Genomic DNA, 15413 nt, shown 5'->3' with positions numbered 1-15413 from the left:
CTCTGAATGCTCTTCAAAGCATCAATTATCCTTTGAGGCCTGAGCGAGGGAGCAGTGGAGGCTTCTCTACCAAGCTAAACCTGCCAGTAGCAACAGCCAGGACCAAAAGAAGCCCAGCAAGGTGAGCTATTTAATTTTTTTTTTAACAGATTTTCTTATGGGCCAGGCGGAACAGGAGTAGTCTTTGGGCCTCCCCAGCCCTGGGCTTCCCCTCCCTCCTGGAGCACTTACCTTGTGCCAAGGACTGTTCCCCGGGGTCCCCAGCGGCGGTCTCCTGCTGCCGGACTTTAACAGCCAGGCAGCTGCTTCCCACTGACTTCCTGGCAAGCGACTTGTTAATGAGGCCTAGCCATTAAAAACATCCGCTACCGGACGGACCAGCCACTCTCTCTGTCGCATTCCTGTCCGGGAGTTAAGACCGAGCCCAGACAGACAGAAAGACACAAATAGAAAGAAATGCAGACAGACAGTTCCTTTCCTCAAACAGATAAGCAGGAGTAGGGGGCATGTGAAGGGGGCCTCTGGCTTCTCAACACCTGCCCTTCAGGGGAGCGGATGGAAGTGGTGGAGAGTGGATGGAAGGGTAAAGGTCAGGCAGATAACAGCAGAGCAAGGGGTGCAGAGAATACAGGGCATGAGCAGGTAGTTCAAAGAAGAAATAAAAACAGAAAATGCTGGAAAAGCTCAGCAAGTGAGGTAGCATCTGTGGAGAAAGAAACAGAGTTAAAGTTTCAGGTCAAAGACCTTTCATCAGAACTGGAAGATGTTAGAGAGTTAAAGTTTTTAAGCAAGTACAGAGCCATGGAAACGGGGGAAGGGAGTGGAGGCGAGGAAAGAACAAAAGGGAAGGTCTGTGTTCGGGTAGAGTGCAAGAGTGATTAAATGACAAAAGGGATGATGATGCAAGACAAACAGGGTGGTAATGGGACAGGTTAAAAAACAAAAATGTAGGTCGAGAGTAGCTGTAAATGGCAGCAGCAGAACCATTACCAGCACTTGTTATCCGAAAAAATGGGAGCAGTGGTTATGATCTGAAGTTATTGAAATCAATGTTGAGTCTGGAGGTTGTGAAGTGCCTAAACGAAAAATGAGGTGCTGTTCCTTAAGCTTACATTGAGCTTCATTGGAACAGTGCAAGAGACCGAGGACAGAGAGGTCAGAGTGGGAATGGGACGGGGAATTAAAATGACAAGCGACCGGCAGGTCAGGGTCACGCTTGCTGACAGAGCAGAGGTGTTCAACAAAGCGATCACCCAATCTGCATTTGGTCTCCCCAATGTAGAGGAGACCGCATTGTGTGCAGCGAATACAGTATACTAAATTGAAAGATGTACAAGTAAATTGCTGTTTCACCTGGAAGGAGTGTTTGGGGCCCTGGACGATGGGAAGGGAGGAGGTGAAGGGGCAGGTGTTGCACTTCCTGTGCTCGCATAGGAAGGTGCCATGGGGAGGAGAGCGGGTGTTGGGAGTGATGGAAGAGTGGACCAGGATGTCGCAGAGGGGGCGGTCCCTTCGGAATGCTGAAAGGGGAGGGAAGGGGAATATGTGTTTGGTGGTGGGATCGCGCTGGAGGTGGTGAAAATGGCGGAGGATGATATGTTGAATGTGGAGGCTGGTGTGGTGGAAGGTGAGGACGGGGGGACCCTATCATGGTTCTGGGAGGGAAGGGAACGGGTGAGGGCAGAAGTACAGGAAACAGGACAGAAACGGTCGAGGGCCCTGTCAACTACAGTGGAGGGGAATCCTCAGTTGAGGAAAATGGAAGACATATCAGAACAGATGCGACGGAGACAGGGAAACTGGGAGAAGGGAATAGAGTCCTTACAGCAAGCGGGGTGGGAGGAAGTGTAATCAAGATAGCTGTGGGAGTCGGTGGGCATATAATAGATATTGATTAACAGCCTATCCCTAGAAATTGAGATAGAGAAGTCGAAGAAGGGAAGGAAAGAGTCGGGGGTGGACCACGTGAAGGTGATGGAAGGATGGAAATTGGAAGCAAAGTTGATGAAATTTTCTAGTTCAAAGAAGAGATAGCTTGTAACCTAAATGGGAGTGAGTAGGGGTAGCAATGGGTGTGAGGGGGTGTAGGAAATGAAAGAGGTTGTATAAAGGTAAATTGGTAGGGAATGCAATGGAAGCCAGGGGATGGGGAAGCATGAGTGATTGGGGTAGGGGATGGAAAGGGAGTCACTGAGGGTCACATTCTCTCTGAAGTTAATGGGAAGGAAAATAGGAACATAGGAACAGGAGTAGGCCATTCAGCCCCTCGTGCCTGCTACACCATTTGATAAGATCATGGCTGATCTGTGATCTATCTCCATATACCTGTCTTTGGCCCATATCCCTTAATACCTTTGGTCGCCAAAAAGCTATCTATCTCAGATTTAAATTTAGCAATTGAGCTAGTAGCAATTGCCGTTTGCAGAAGAGAGTTCCAAACTTCTACAACCCTTTGTGTGTAGAAATGTTTTCTAATCTCACTCCTGAAAGGTCTGGCTCTAATTTTTAGACTGTGCCCCCTACTCCTAGAATCCCCAACCAGCGGAAATAGTTTCTCTCTATCCACCCTATTTGTTCCCCTTAATATCTTATCAACTTCGATCAGATCACCCCTTAACCTTCGAAACTCTAGAGAATACAACCCCAATTTGTGTAATCTCTCCTCGTAACTTAACCCTTGAAGTCTGGGTATCATTCTAGTAAACCTACGCTGCACTCCCTCCAAGGCCAATATGTCCTTCCGCAGGTGCAGTGCCCAGAACTGCTCACAGTACTCCAGGTGCGGTCTAACCAGGGTTTTGTACAGCTGCAGCATAACTTCTGCCCCCTTGTACTCTCGTCCTCTAAATATAAAGGCCAGCATTCCATTTGCCTTCTTGATTATTTTCTGCACCTGTTCATGACACTTCAATGATCAATGTACCTGAACCCTTAAGTCCCTTTGGACATCCACTGTTTTTAACTTTTTACCATTTAGAAAGTACCCTGTTCTATCCTTTTTTGATCCAAAGTGGATGACCTCACATTTGTCTGCATTGAATTCCATTTGCCACAGTTTTGCCCATTCACCTAATCTATCAATATCCCTTTGTAATTTTATGTTTTCATCTACACAGCGTACAATGCCACCAATCTTTGTGTCATCGGCAAACTTAGATATGAGACTTTCTATGCCTTCATCTAAGTCGTTAATAAATATTGTGAATAATTGAGGCCCCAAGACAGATCCCTGCGGGACTCCACTAGTCACATCCTGCCAATGTGAGTACCTACCCATTATCCCTACTCTCTGTCGCCTTTCGCTCAGCCAATTTACTAACCAAGTCTGTACTTTTCCCTCGATTCCATGGGCTTCTATCTCAGCTAACAGTCTCTTATGTGGGACCTTATCAAATGCCTTCTGGAAGTCCATATAAATAACATCCATTGACATTCCCCTGTCCACTACTTTAGTCACCTCTTCAAAAAATTCAATCAGGTTTGTCAGGCACGACCTACCTTTCACAAATACATGCTGGCTCTCTCTGATTAACTGAAAATTCTTGAGATGTTCAGTCACCCTATCCTTAATTATAGACTCCAGCATTTTCCCCACAACAGATGTTAGGCTAACTGGTCTATAATTCACTGGTTTCCCTCTCTCTCCTTTCTTAAAAAGCGGAGTGACATGTGCAATTTTCCAATCTAGAGGGACAGTTCCTGAATCTAGAGATCTTTGAAAGATTATAGTTAGGGCACCCACAATGTGCTCACCTACTTCCTTTAAAACCCTGGGATGGAAACCATCTGATCCTGGGGATTTGTCACTCTTTAGTGCTATTATTTTCTTCATTACTGTTGCTTTACTTATGTTAATTTTATCGAGTCCCTGTCCCCGATTCAATATAAGTTTTCTTGGGATTTCCGGCATGCTATCCTCTTTTTCTACTGTGAATACTGACGCAAAGTAATTGTTCAACATGTCCGCCATTTCCCCATTGTCAATGACAATATCCCCACTTTCAGTTTTTAAGGGGCCAACACTGCTCCTGACCACCCTCTTTTTCCTAATATAACTATAAAAGTTCTTCATATTGGTTTTGATATCCCTTGCGAGTTTCTTTTCATACTCTCTTTTTGTAGCCCTTACTATCTGTTTTGTGACCCTTTGTTGATCTTTGTATCTTTCCCATTCGCCAGGATCTGTGCCATTTTTTGCCTTTTTGCATGCCCTTTCCTTATGTCTTATACTGTCTCTTACCTCTTTAGTTGTCCATGGCTTTTTTTTTTGGCAAGTAGAGTTCTTGCCTCTCAGGGGTATAAACCGATTCTGTATCACGTTAAATGTTTCTTTAAACATTTCCCACTGATCATCAGTCGTTTTACCCATTAACAGATTTGCCCAGTTTACTGTGGACAGTCCCTGTCTCATCCCATTGAAGTCGGCCTTGCCCAAGTCTAGAATCTTAGCAGCTGATGCACTTTTTACCCTTTCAAACACCACATTGAACTCGATCATGTTATGATCACTATTGGATAGATGTTCACGCACAGTTAAGCCGTTAACTAAATCTGGTTCATTCCTCATTACTAAATCTAGTATGGCTTGCCCCCCTTGTTGCCTCTAGTACATGCTGCTGTAGAAAACTATCCCGGACACACTCAAGAAATTCACTATCTTTCTGACAGTTGCTAGTCTGCTTTTCCCAATCTATGTGAAGGTTAAAGTCCCCCATTAAGACCACTATGCCTTTCTTACACGCTTGTCTAATCTCTGCATTTATACAATCTAGCACTTCAGAGCTGCTGCCAGGCCTCCTATATACAACTCCCACTATAGTCTTAGATCCTTTCCTATTTCTCAATTCAACCCATAAGGTCTCTGTTGGCTGCTTACCTCTCGTTATATCCCCCTTTATCATTGAAGTGATTTCATCTCTAATCGTTAAGGCTACTCCTCCCCCTCTTCCATTTTCCCTATCTCTCCTGTAGACCTTATAACCCGGTATATTTAGTTCCCAATCCTGACCATCCTGCAGCCACGTCTCAGTAATAGCTATCATGTCATACCCTCCAATTTGAATTTGAACCTGCAATTCATTTAATTTATTCCTTATACTCCGTGCATTTGTATATAGAACTCTTAGTTGGGCCACACACCCTAGCCTGACCTTCAGCTTTGATGCTGGGTTAATCGCCTTACGCCTTCCAGTTTTTACTTTATCTGTCGTGCCTAAAGTACACTTTCTTTCCGCTGCTCTACGCTTTTCCCTTTCACTTGTTCTTGAACAACTGTTTGTACTATTTGTATTGTAAATTTCCCCTGGGTCTTCCCCTCTCTTGCTGCTCTCAACTTTACTCCGTTCTGACTCCCCGCTCAGGTTCCCATCCCCCTGCCACTCTAGTTTAAACCTTCCCCAACAGTACTAGCAAACACCCCCGCGAGTTGTGTAGTGGATGGCCAATCTGCTATCGCCCAATTTGCACCAAAGTTGAATATTACCCATAACCCCCCCCCCCCCCCTGCCCCATGTAGAATGATATGAGGGATTGACTAGTAAAAGGCCAAGTTTTCAATGTGTAGTAACTATGTAAGTGTTGTTTTATGAACTTTTTGTCCCGACCATAGTGGAAGTGCTGTCAGTAATGGAAGAAAAAGAGTTAAAGTATGCTCCCAGAATGAGGCTTATACAACATGTGGTGGGGGAAAACCGAGCCGCTGTAATGCCACTTTACGATGTCAAATCTTAAAGGGATCTACTCCATTTTGGATGTTAACCTTTTCATTTGTATCTGAAAGTTGAATGAATTGAACAAATAAACATTTGTCAAAAGCCAAAGATAAAATTTATTTGTTAGTTATTTTATATTATAGCTATGAATACTAAATTCATGTGTCTTATTTTACTATAGTTTTTAAACATAAGGGTCAATGTCATGCTCCCAGCCATGCTCAAAGACAGCGCAGATGGGAGAATTAGGTCTACAGTGTTGTAGCCCTATCTCTAGCCAATGTGACTCCCTGCTGGGAGTGTGGGATCACTGAATTTATCCTCTTGTATACATAGGTCAACTGAAAAGGATATTGGTTTTATGTGTGCTGTGGGCTGTGGGTATGGACTTTAAATCACTGATGCTAACTATTGCCTCCTATATTCAGGAACAGCTCATCCTGCAAATCTTCCCCCAAATCAGGATCCCTGCTTTGATTTGGAGATGCATTCCTCCTGATTCATGATAGTTGTTACCTTATTACCAGCTGCCTTCTTGGTATCTCTGAGAGTTTCACTTGCTCTGATTAAGACCTCCTGCTGTTTCAGAATTTGATCTTCCAGGTTTTGAGCCAGATCAGTCTTTTCCACCAATCTCATCTTCAACATGTTTACTTCCAAGCCCAGGGTGTTAACTTGTCCTTCACTGTCATTCATCTAAAATAAAACAAAAATTGTATTTTCATAATAATTTGGTTTAAAAAGTATATTATTCACCCTTAGTTGTGGTTGATGTTGAAATAAAGTAACATCCCACAAAGTACTGTTAAGATAAGAGATGTAATTAGGAGGAGATCAGTCCTTCTAACAGACTCCAGGCCATTTATCTATGATTTCCTCTTATTACATCACTGACAACCTTCTTTTAAACGCAGCAAAAGTTAGCAAAAGTTTCTATGCAGAGCTCCACAGATTTACTGCCTTCTGAAGTTAGAAAACCTGCCCGGAATCTTCAGGATTGATAGTAATGAATATATAACTAGTTTATAAATACAATAATGCATTTTACTGTAATACAGTAAAAATAAGTCAAAGTGATTTGTTAATATTTGACCTAGTTACTTAAAAATGAAAATAATTATAACACAACGAAGCCCTGCTAAACAATTAGTATCCTTAGAAACAAATAACAAATGGGCTGCTTTGCAGAGCTTTGATGTGATCCGTTGGTTGTGGGATTGCTTAGTTCTGTCTATAGCATGCTGCTTCCGCTGTTTAGCATGCATGTAGTCCTGTGTTGTAGTTTCACCAGGTTGGCACTTCATTTTCAGGTACACCTGGTGCTGCTCCTGGCATGCTCTTCTACTCTGCTCATTGAAACACGGCTGGTCATCTGGCTTGATGATGATGGAGAAGTGAAGGATATGTCAGGCCATGAGGTTACAGATTGTGGTGGAATACAATTCTGCTGCTGCTGATGGTCCACAGCGCCTCACAGATGTCCAGATTTGAGTTGATAGATCTGTTGTGAATCTATCCCATTTAGCATGGTGGTAGTGCCACACAACCTGATGGAGGATGTGCTCAGTGTTAAGACGGGACTTCGTTTCCACAAGGACTGTGCGGTGGTCACTCCGACCAATACTGTCATGGACAGACATCTGCGACAGGTAGATTGGTGAGACCGAGATCAAGCAGATCGTTCCCTCGTGTTTGTTCTCTCACCACCTGCCGCAAGCCCAGTCTGACAGCTATCTTTCAGGACTCGGCCAGCTCAGTCAGTGGTAGCACTACCGAGTCACTCTTGATGATAGACATTAAAGTCCTTCACCCAGAGTACATTCTGTGCCCTTGCTAACCTCAGTGCTTCCTCCAGGTGGTGTTCAGCATGGAAGAGTACTGATTCATCAGCTGAGGGAGAGCGTAGGTGGTAATCAGCAGGAGGTTTCCTTACCCATGTTTGACCTGAAGCCATGAGACAATCCGGAGTCCATGTTGAGGACTCCCAGGGCCAGTCCCACCCAATTGTATATCACTGTACCCCACCTGTGGGACAGGACATACCCACGGATGTTGATGGAACCTGCGACGTTATTAGGTATTACATATTTACTTATTAGGTACCTGCCTGTTTCCAGTGGGTGCCTTTCTGACACATTTCAGTGCTGCAGTTAAAATGGAGGGAACGGGGTAAGGCAAGAAATTTCTAGTACCTCAGATCAAATAAATCTTTTGTACAACAGGGGGAAAAAAACACCAAGAAACCCAGTTTGAAGTACATAAGTAAAATTGTACAAAAATACAAAAAGAATTAAGTCAAAGTTGCTGACAGAAGAAAAAAGAACTGAAGGTGATCCAAGTACCATGCAGAATCTATATAATGAATAACATAACATAGTGATCCATTACTATTTACTCACCTAAAGCGAAATCTAATTCCATCATCTTCAAGTTCACTTCCTGCCAGATAATTAACCAATGTCTTTTTAACGGAGTTGGCTCAGTGAATTAGCACTGATTAAATGTGATGAAAGTTAATACACAATTTGCTATATAATTTATGAATGATTAAAATGTTCCAAAAAGATTACTTATCAGTTAAGGGGTCTTCCTAGTACAGTTATCTTGAAATCCAATTACACATCATAGCGTATTTTGCTTTGATTATTTCAATTATATATTCTTTATGTCTGTCTTTCTCTACCCGTGCCTCTGTATTTGACCTCTGTTAGTAATTAGAATGGTTACATTTCCTAACAAAACACAGGTGGTAATCGTGTGATAATTTTTAAAAATTATTCGTTCATGGGATGTGGGTGTCGCTGGCGAGGCCGGCATTTATTGCCCATCCCTAATTGCCCTTGAGAATTAGAGGATTTCTGTCTGCTGTGCAAATTCAACACGCTTGTTTTTATTTACTGATTCTGTCTCTGTTTTCTGCCTGTCTCACAGGTGACACCAATTAGAATGTCTACCTGTTCTCTTAAAATAACACAGGTGATAACTTGACACTTTGGGGCTGAATTTAACTTTTGGGCGGCCATCCGTGCCAGTGGCGAAGAGACCGCCATGATTTTGAGACTCTAGCCTCATTTGAACATGACATGCAAGCTGCAGACACTAAACAGGCATCTCGAAGCAACTCATTGGTCCTCGGCATCAGGAATGTCGGCCAGCTGGGAAGCCGGCAGAGACTGGCAGGTAGGTCATCAGGTTGGTGGGGGGAAGCTCCTCCCAGCTCCACAAAAATACAATTTAATTTTTTTTCTGTCCATTTCCTGATCAGAGCTCCAGTACACATGGACAGAGCATTCGCGTCGCAAGCTTCACCCATGTGTCCCTTGAAATTAGAATTGAGGTCCTAACTACGTAATTAGGACCTCACTTTGCATGGAAAAGAAGACTACCATCTGTTACAGGAACATCCTCCGGCCGCCCAGGGGTAGGCCCCATTTTCAAATTGGTGGAGTCCAGAGCGTTGGCATTAATAGAGCGATAAGTCTACTGACCCCATTTTGAGGCCCTTACTGTCCCATTATCACTGATTGTCCCAGTGAAAATTGGCACCTTTATGTTTGCTTCAAAATTCAACAGATTTTTTTTTTGAAAATCAACTCACATTAGGAAGAGGAAAGACAAGGGCTGCAAACTTCCTGGAGATACTGCCGGACTCCCACCACAGCTCTAGTGGGAGTCTGGAGGAACTCACAAGAAAATAACAGAGACCCAGTCCAGCGTGTAAGGCACAGAACCTTAACCCCTCCCTCACAAGTCCAATGTAATCAGGGAGCAGCTCTGGGATGCGGATGCCCTATACTCAAAGATTCCACTTCCCTGACTCAGTGGGGATTCGGCGTATTACTGGAAGCTGCAGCCAGGAGCATGAGTCCCGAAGGCTATGTTGCCTACCCGGTGCCAGGGTTAAGGACATCTCCTCAGGGCTGGGGAACAATTTGGAGCGGGAGGGGGAGGATCCAGTTGTCATGGTCCACGTAGGTACCAACAATATAGGTAGGACTAAGAAAAAGGTTCTGTTGTGAGAGTTTGAGCAGCTAGGGATTAAATTAAAAAGCAGAACCACAAAGGTAATAATCTCTGGATTATTACCTGAGCCACGAGCAAATTGGCACAGGGAAGATCAGAGATGAATGCGTGGCTCAAAGATTGGTGTGGGAGAAGTGGGTTTCAATTCGCGGGGCAGTGGCACCAGTATTGGGGAAAGAGAGAGCTGTTCCGTTGGGACAGACTACACCTGAACCATGCTGGGACTAGAGTTCTAGCGAATCGAATAACTAGGGAGGTAGATAGGGCTTTAAACTAAATAATTGTAAACAATTTTACAACACCAAGTTATAGTCCAGCAATTTTATTTTAAATTCACAAGCTTTCGGAGGCTTCCTCCTTCGTCAGGTGAACGATGTGAAAGCTTGTGAATTTAAAATAAAATTGCTGGACTATAACTTGGTGTTGTAAAATTGTTTACAATTGTCAACCCCAGTCCATCACCGGCATCTCCACATCATTAAACTAAATAAGCAGAGGGAGGGTCCCGGTGGAGAGAAATCTAGAATGCTAAAGAGAAAAGTCAAAGAAGCAGTGCAGGAAAGTGATTGGGGTAAGGGTAACCAGATTGTGTCAGGAAGGGACAGAGCGTACAAACAAAAGACAACGAATAGGGTCCGGGTAAGAAAAAATGGTAAAAAGACAAATAGGGCCATAGCACAAAAAAATGTTAACATAACTAAAAATGTTAAAAAGACAAATCTAATGGCACTGTATCTGAATGCACGAAGCATTCGAAATAAGGTAGATGAATTAACAGCGCAAATAGATTTAAATGGATATGATACAATAGCAATTACAGAGACATGACTGCAGGGTGACCAAGGCTGGGAGCTGAATATCCAAGGGTATTTGATATTTAGGAAGGACAGGCAAAAAGAAAAAGGAGGTGGGGTGGCGTTGTTAGTAAAGGATGAAATCAGAGCAATAGTGAGAAAGGATATTGGCTCAAAAAATCAAGATGTAGAATCAGTCTGGGTGGAGTTAAGAAGCACCAAGGGGCAGAAAATACTGGTGGGAGTTGTCTATAGGCCTCCAAACAGTTGTGGTAATGTAGGGGATGGGAACAAACAGGGAATTAGAGATGCATGTAACAAGGGTTCTACAGTAATCATGGGTAACTTTAATCTGCATATAGACTGGCCAAACCCAAATTAGCAATAATACTGTGGAGGATGAATTCCTGGAGTGTGTATGAGATGGTTCTTTAGACCAGTACGTTGAGGAGCCAACCAGGGAACAGGCTATCCTAGATTGGAATGAGAAGGGGTTAATTAATAATCTTACTGTGCGGGGTTCTTTAGGGAACAGCGAACATATCATGATAGAATTCTTCATTAAGATGGAAAGTGAAGTAGTCCAATCCAAAACTAGGGGCCTAAATCTAAACAAAGGAAACTACAAAGGTATGAGGAGTGAGTTGGCCATGATAGATTGGGAAGCTTCATTAAAAGGCATGACGGTGGATAGACAATGGCTAACATTTATGGAATGAATGCATTAATTGCAACAATTATACATTCCTTTCTGGCGCAAAAACACAAAAGGAAATGCAGCCCAACCATGGCTAACAAAAGACATTAAGGGTAGTATTAGATCCAAAGAGGAATCATATAAGGTTGCCAGAATAAGTAGCAAGCCTGAGGATTGGAAGCAGTTTAGAATTCAGCAAAAAAGGACCAAGAGATTGATTAAGAGGGGAAAAATAGAGTATGAGAGTAAACTTGCAAGGAACATAAAAGTGGACTGTAAAAGCTTCTGCAAGCATGTAAAAAGAAAAAAGATTAGTGAAGACAAATGTAGATCCCTTACAGACAGAAACTGGAGAATTTATAATGGGGAACAGGGAAATGGCAGAGCAATTAAATAAATACTTTGGTCTGTCTTCATGGAAGAGGACGCAAATAACTTCCCAGAAATGTGAGGGAACCAAGGGACTAGTGAGAAGGAGGAATTAAAGGAAATTAGTATTAGTAAAAAAATAGTGCTGGAGAAATTAATGGGACTGAAAGCCGATAAATCCCCAGGGCCTGATAATCTGCATCCCAAAGTACTAAAAGAGGTAGCCATGGAAATAGTGGATGCATTAGTTGTCATCTTCCAAAATTCGATAGATTATGGAACAGTTCCTGCAGAGTGGAGGGTGGCAAATGTAACCCCACTATTTAAAAAAGGAGGGAGAGAGAAAACAGGGAACTACAGGCCGGTTAGTCTAACATCAGTAGTTAGGGAAAATGCTAGAGTCTATTATAAAGGATGTGATGACAGGACACTTAGAAAATATCAACAGGATTAGACAAAGTCAAATCGATTTATGAAAGGAAAATAATGTTTGACAAACCTACTGGAGTTTTTTGAGGATGTAACTGGTAGAATAGATAAGGGAGAACCAGTAGATGTGGTTTATTTGGATTTTCAGTAGGCCTTTGATAAAGTCCCACATAAGAGGTTAATGTGCAAAATTAAAGCACATGGGATTGGGGGTAATATACTGGCATGGATTGAAAATTGGTTAACAGACAGGAAACAGAGAGTAGGAATAAATGGGTCTTTTTCGGGGTGGCAGGCAGTGACTAGTGGGGTACTGCAGTGATCAGTGCTTGGGCCCCAGCTATTCACAATATATATCAATGATTTGGATGAGGGAACCAAATGTAATATTTCCAAGTTTGCTGACAACACAAAACTAAGTGGGATTGTGAGTTGTGAGGAGGATGCAAAGAGGCTTCAAGGCGATTTAGGCAAGTTGAGTGAGTGGGCAAATACATGGCAGATGCAGCATAATGTGGATAAATGTGAAGTTATCCACTTCGGAAGGAAAAACAGAAAGGCAGAGTATTATTTAAATAGTGATAGATTGGGAAATATTGATGTACAAAGGGATCTGGGTGTCCTTGTACACCAGTCACTGAAAGCAAACATGCAGGTGCAGCAAGCAGTTAGGAAGGCAAATGGTATGTTGGCCTTCATTGCAAGAGCCTTTGAGTATAGGAGCAAGGATGTCTTACTGCAGTTATACAGGGCCTTGGTGAGACCACACCTGGAGTATTGTGTGCAGTTTTGGTCTCCTAACCTAAGAAAGGATACACTTGCCATAGAGGGAGTACAGCGAAGGTTCACCAGACTGATTCCTGGGATGGCAGGACTGTCGTATGAGGAGAGATTGGGTCGGCTAGGCCTGTATTCACTCGAGTTTAGAAGAATGAGAGGGGATCTCATTTGAACATATAAAATTCTGACAGGGCTAGACAGACTGGATGCAGGGAGGATGTTTCCTCTGGCTGGGGGATCCAGAACGAGGGGTCACAGTCTCAGGAAACTGGGTAGGACATTCAGGACTGAGATGAGGAGAAATTTCTACACTCAGAGGGAGGTAAACCTGTGGAATTCTCTACCACAGAAGGCTGTGGAGGCCAAGTCACTGAATATATTCAAGAAGGAGCTAGATAGATTTCTGGACACAAAAGGCATCGGGGGCATGGGGAGAGAGCAGGAATATGGTATTGAGATAAAGGATCAGCCATGACCATATTGAATGGCGGAGCAGGCTCAAAGGGCCGAATGGCCTACTATTGCTCCTATTTTCTATGTTTCAATGTTTCTAAGCTGAAACGCCAAGTAAGATGAGGAGGACTGAAGTCAGCACCAGAGGGCATCAGCGGCATAATTCTACAAAACAACCAGGATAATGTCTCAGTTTAATACGCTTTATCGAACACAAAACAATAGCTATAACGTGTGTCTTTTTTTCTCACTAACACAGACAAACAAACAGCTTCTCTGTTACTAAAAAATGAAAATCTTTTGTGAATTAAGCTTTTGAAGTGTATCCACTAACTTTTCATCAAATAATTCTGAAAAACAGTTGGGCAGAATTTACTAGAAACTAAAGAAAAATATTCCAACAGGTCAGCTGATTAAATGGTACATTTGCATGCTGACAAATTGGGAACACTGCACTTGCTCAAACTATAAAATCTACATTCTGCTTACAGAATCACAGCTCTGGGCAAAATATATTAAAATCAAGCCCAGGTGTTTGGGAGATTTTGGCTTCAAATAAAAACTTTAATGAGGGCATTAAAAGACACAAAAGGCAATTCAATGGGTATATTTAATAATGTTGATACAAAATATGTAAATTTTAAAATTTAATGTTTGAAGCCTTATTTTAGACATCAGAAATTCCAATTACTGAGAAGAGAAATGGCACAGAACATTTTGTTCAGAAAGCATTTTGAATGATTTGTGGGACAAGTTAATACAGTGCCACTGAGTGGCCAAGCTTGTAATTGCACAGACCCGGAATTTTCTCGGAGCTGGTCCTGCTATGCCACCGTAACTTTGCAAGAATTGTGGCGGAAATTCCGTTTACACATGTAAACGGGGTTTCCGCCGCAATTCCAGTAAAGCTACGGCAGAGGAGCGGCAACAGACAATGCTGCAGGAATTCCTCAGGGCAGTGTCCTAGGACCAACCATCTTCAGCTGCTTCAACAATGACCTTCCCTCCATCATAAGGTCAGAAATGGGGATATTCCCAGATGATTGCACAGTGTTCAGTTCCATTCGCAACCCCTCAGATAACGAAGCAGTCTGTGCCCGCATGCAGCAAGACCTGGACAACATCCAGGCTTGGGCTCATAAGTGGCAGGTAACATTCGCACCAGACAATGACCATCTCCAACAAGAGAAAGTCTAACCACCTCCCCTTGACATTCAACAGCATTACCATCGCCGAATCCTCCACCATCAACATCCTGGGGGTCACCATTGACCAGAAACTTAATTGGACGAGCCACATAAATACTGTGCCGACATGAGTAGGTCAGAGGCTGGGTATTCTGCGGCGAGTGACTCACCTCCTGACACCCCAAAGACTTTCCACCATCTACAAGGCACAAGTCAGGAGTTTGATGGAATAGTCTCCACTTGCCTGTATGATTGCAGCTCCAACAACACTCAAGAAGCTCAACACCATCCAGGACAAAGCAGCCCGCTGATTGGCACCCCATACACTACCCTAAACATTCACTCCCTTCACCACAAGTGCACCTTGGCTGCGTTGTGTACCATCTACAGGATGCACTGAAGCAACTCGCCAAGGTTTCTTCGACAGCACCTCCCAAACCCGCGACCTCTACCACCTAGAAGGACAAGGGCAGCAGGCACATGGGAACAATACCACCTGCACGTTCCCCTCCAAGTCACACACCACCCCGACTTGGAAATATATCGCCATTCCTTCATAGTTGCTGGGTCAAAATCCTGGAACTCCCTACCTAACAGCACTCTGGGAGAACCTTCACCACTCGGATTGCAGTGGTTCAAGAAGGTGGCTCACCACCACATTCTCAAGGGCAATTAGGGATGGGCAATAAATGCTGGCCTTGCCAGTGACGCCCACATCCCAAGAAAGAATTTTTAAAAAGCAGCTCTGAGGAAATTCCAGGCCACTGTGACCAGCAATAGTTTACACAATAAAATTGGATAGCAAATGTGGACACAAAAATTTAGAATGGCAAAAGTTGGCATGGAAGTGTGACCAATAGTTTGGATAATAGAAAGTAAGCTTACACAGGTACGGTAGCATAGTGGTTATGTTACTGGACTAATAATCCAGAGACCTAGACTAAAAATCCAGAGTCATGAGTTCAAATCC

General features: G+C 43.2%; 1 protein-coding gene across 1 annotated transcript in view; it reads right to left on the bottom strand.

Annotated features, from left to right (window-relative positions):
• The window catches only part of LOC137308418 (early endosome antigen 1-like), a 498139-nt gene that overhangs the window by 283848 nt on the left and 198878 nt on the right, over positions 1–15413 (bottom strand). Inside the window, exon 12 of the mRNA XM_067977151.1 lies at positions 6228–6407. Coding sequence (XP_067833252.1) covers positions 6228–6407 — 180 coding nt within the window. The remainder of the gene's footprint in view (positions 1–6227; positions 6408–15413) is intronic.

The sequence above is a fragment of the Heptranchias perlo genome, chromosome 3, assembly GCF_035084215.1.
Source record: "Heptranchias perlo isolate sHepPer1 chromosome 3, sHepPer1.hap1, whole genome shotgun sequence".
Classification (NCBI taxonomy): Eukaryota; Metazoa; Chordata; class Chondrichthyes; order Hexanchiformes; family Hexanchidae; genus Heptranchias; species Heptranchias perlo.
The sequence above is the reverse complement of the archived record's forward strand: the minus strand, read 5'-3'. Positions and strand labels throughout refer to the sequence as shown.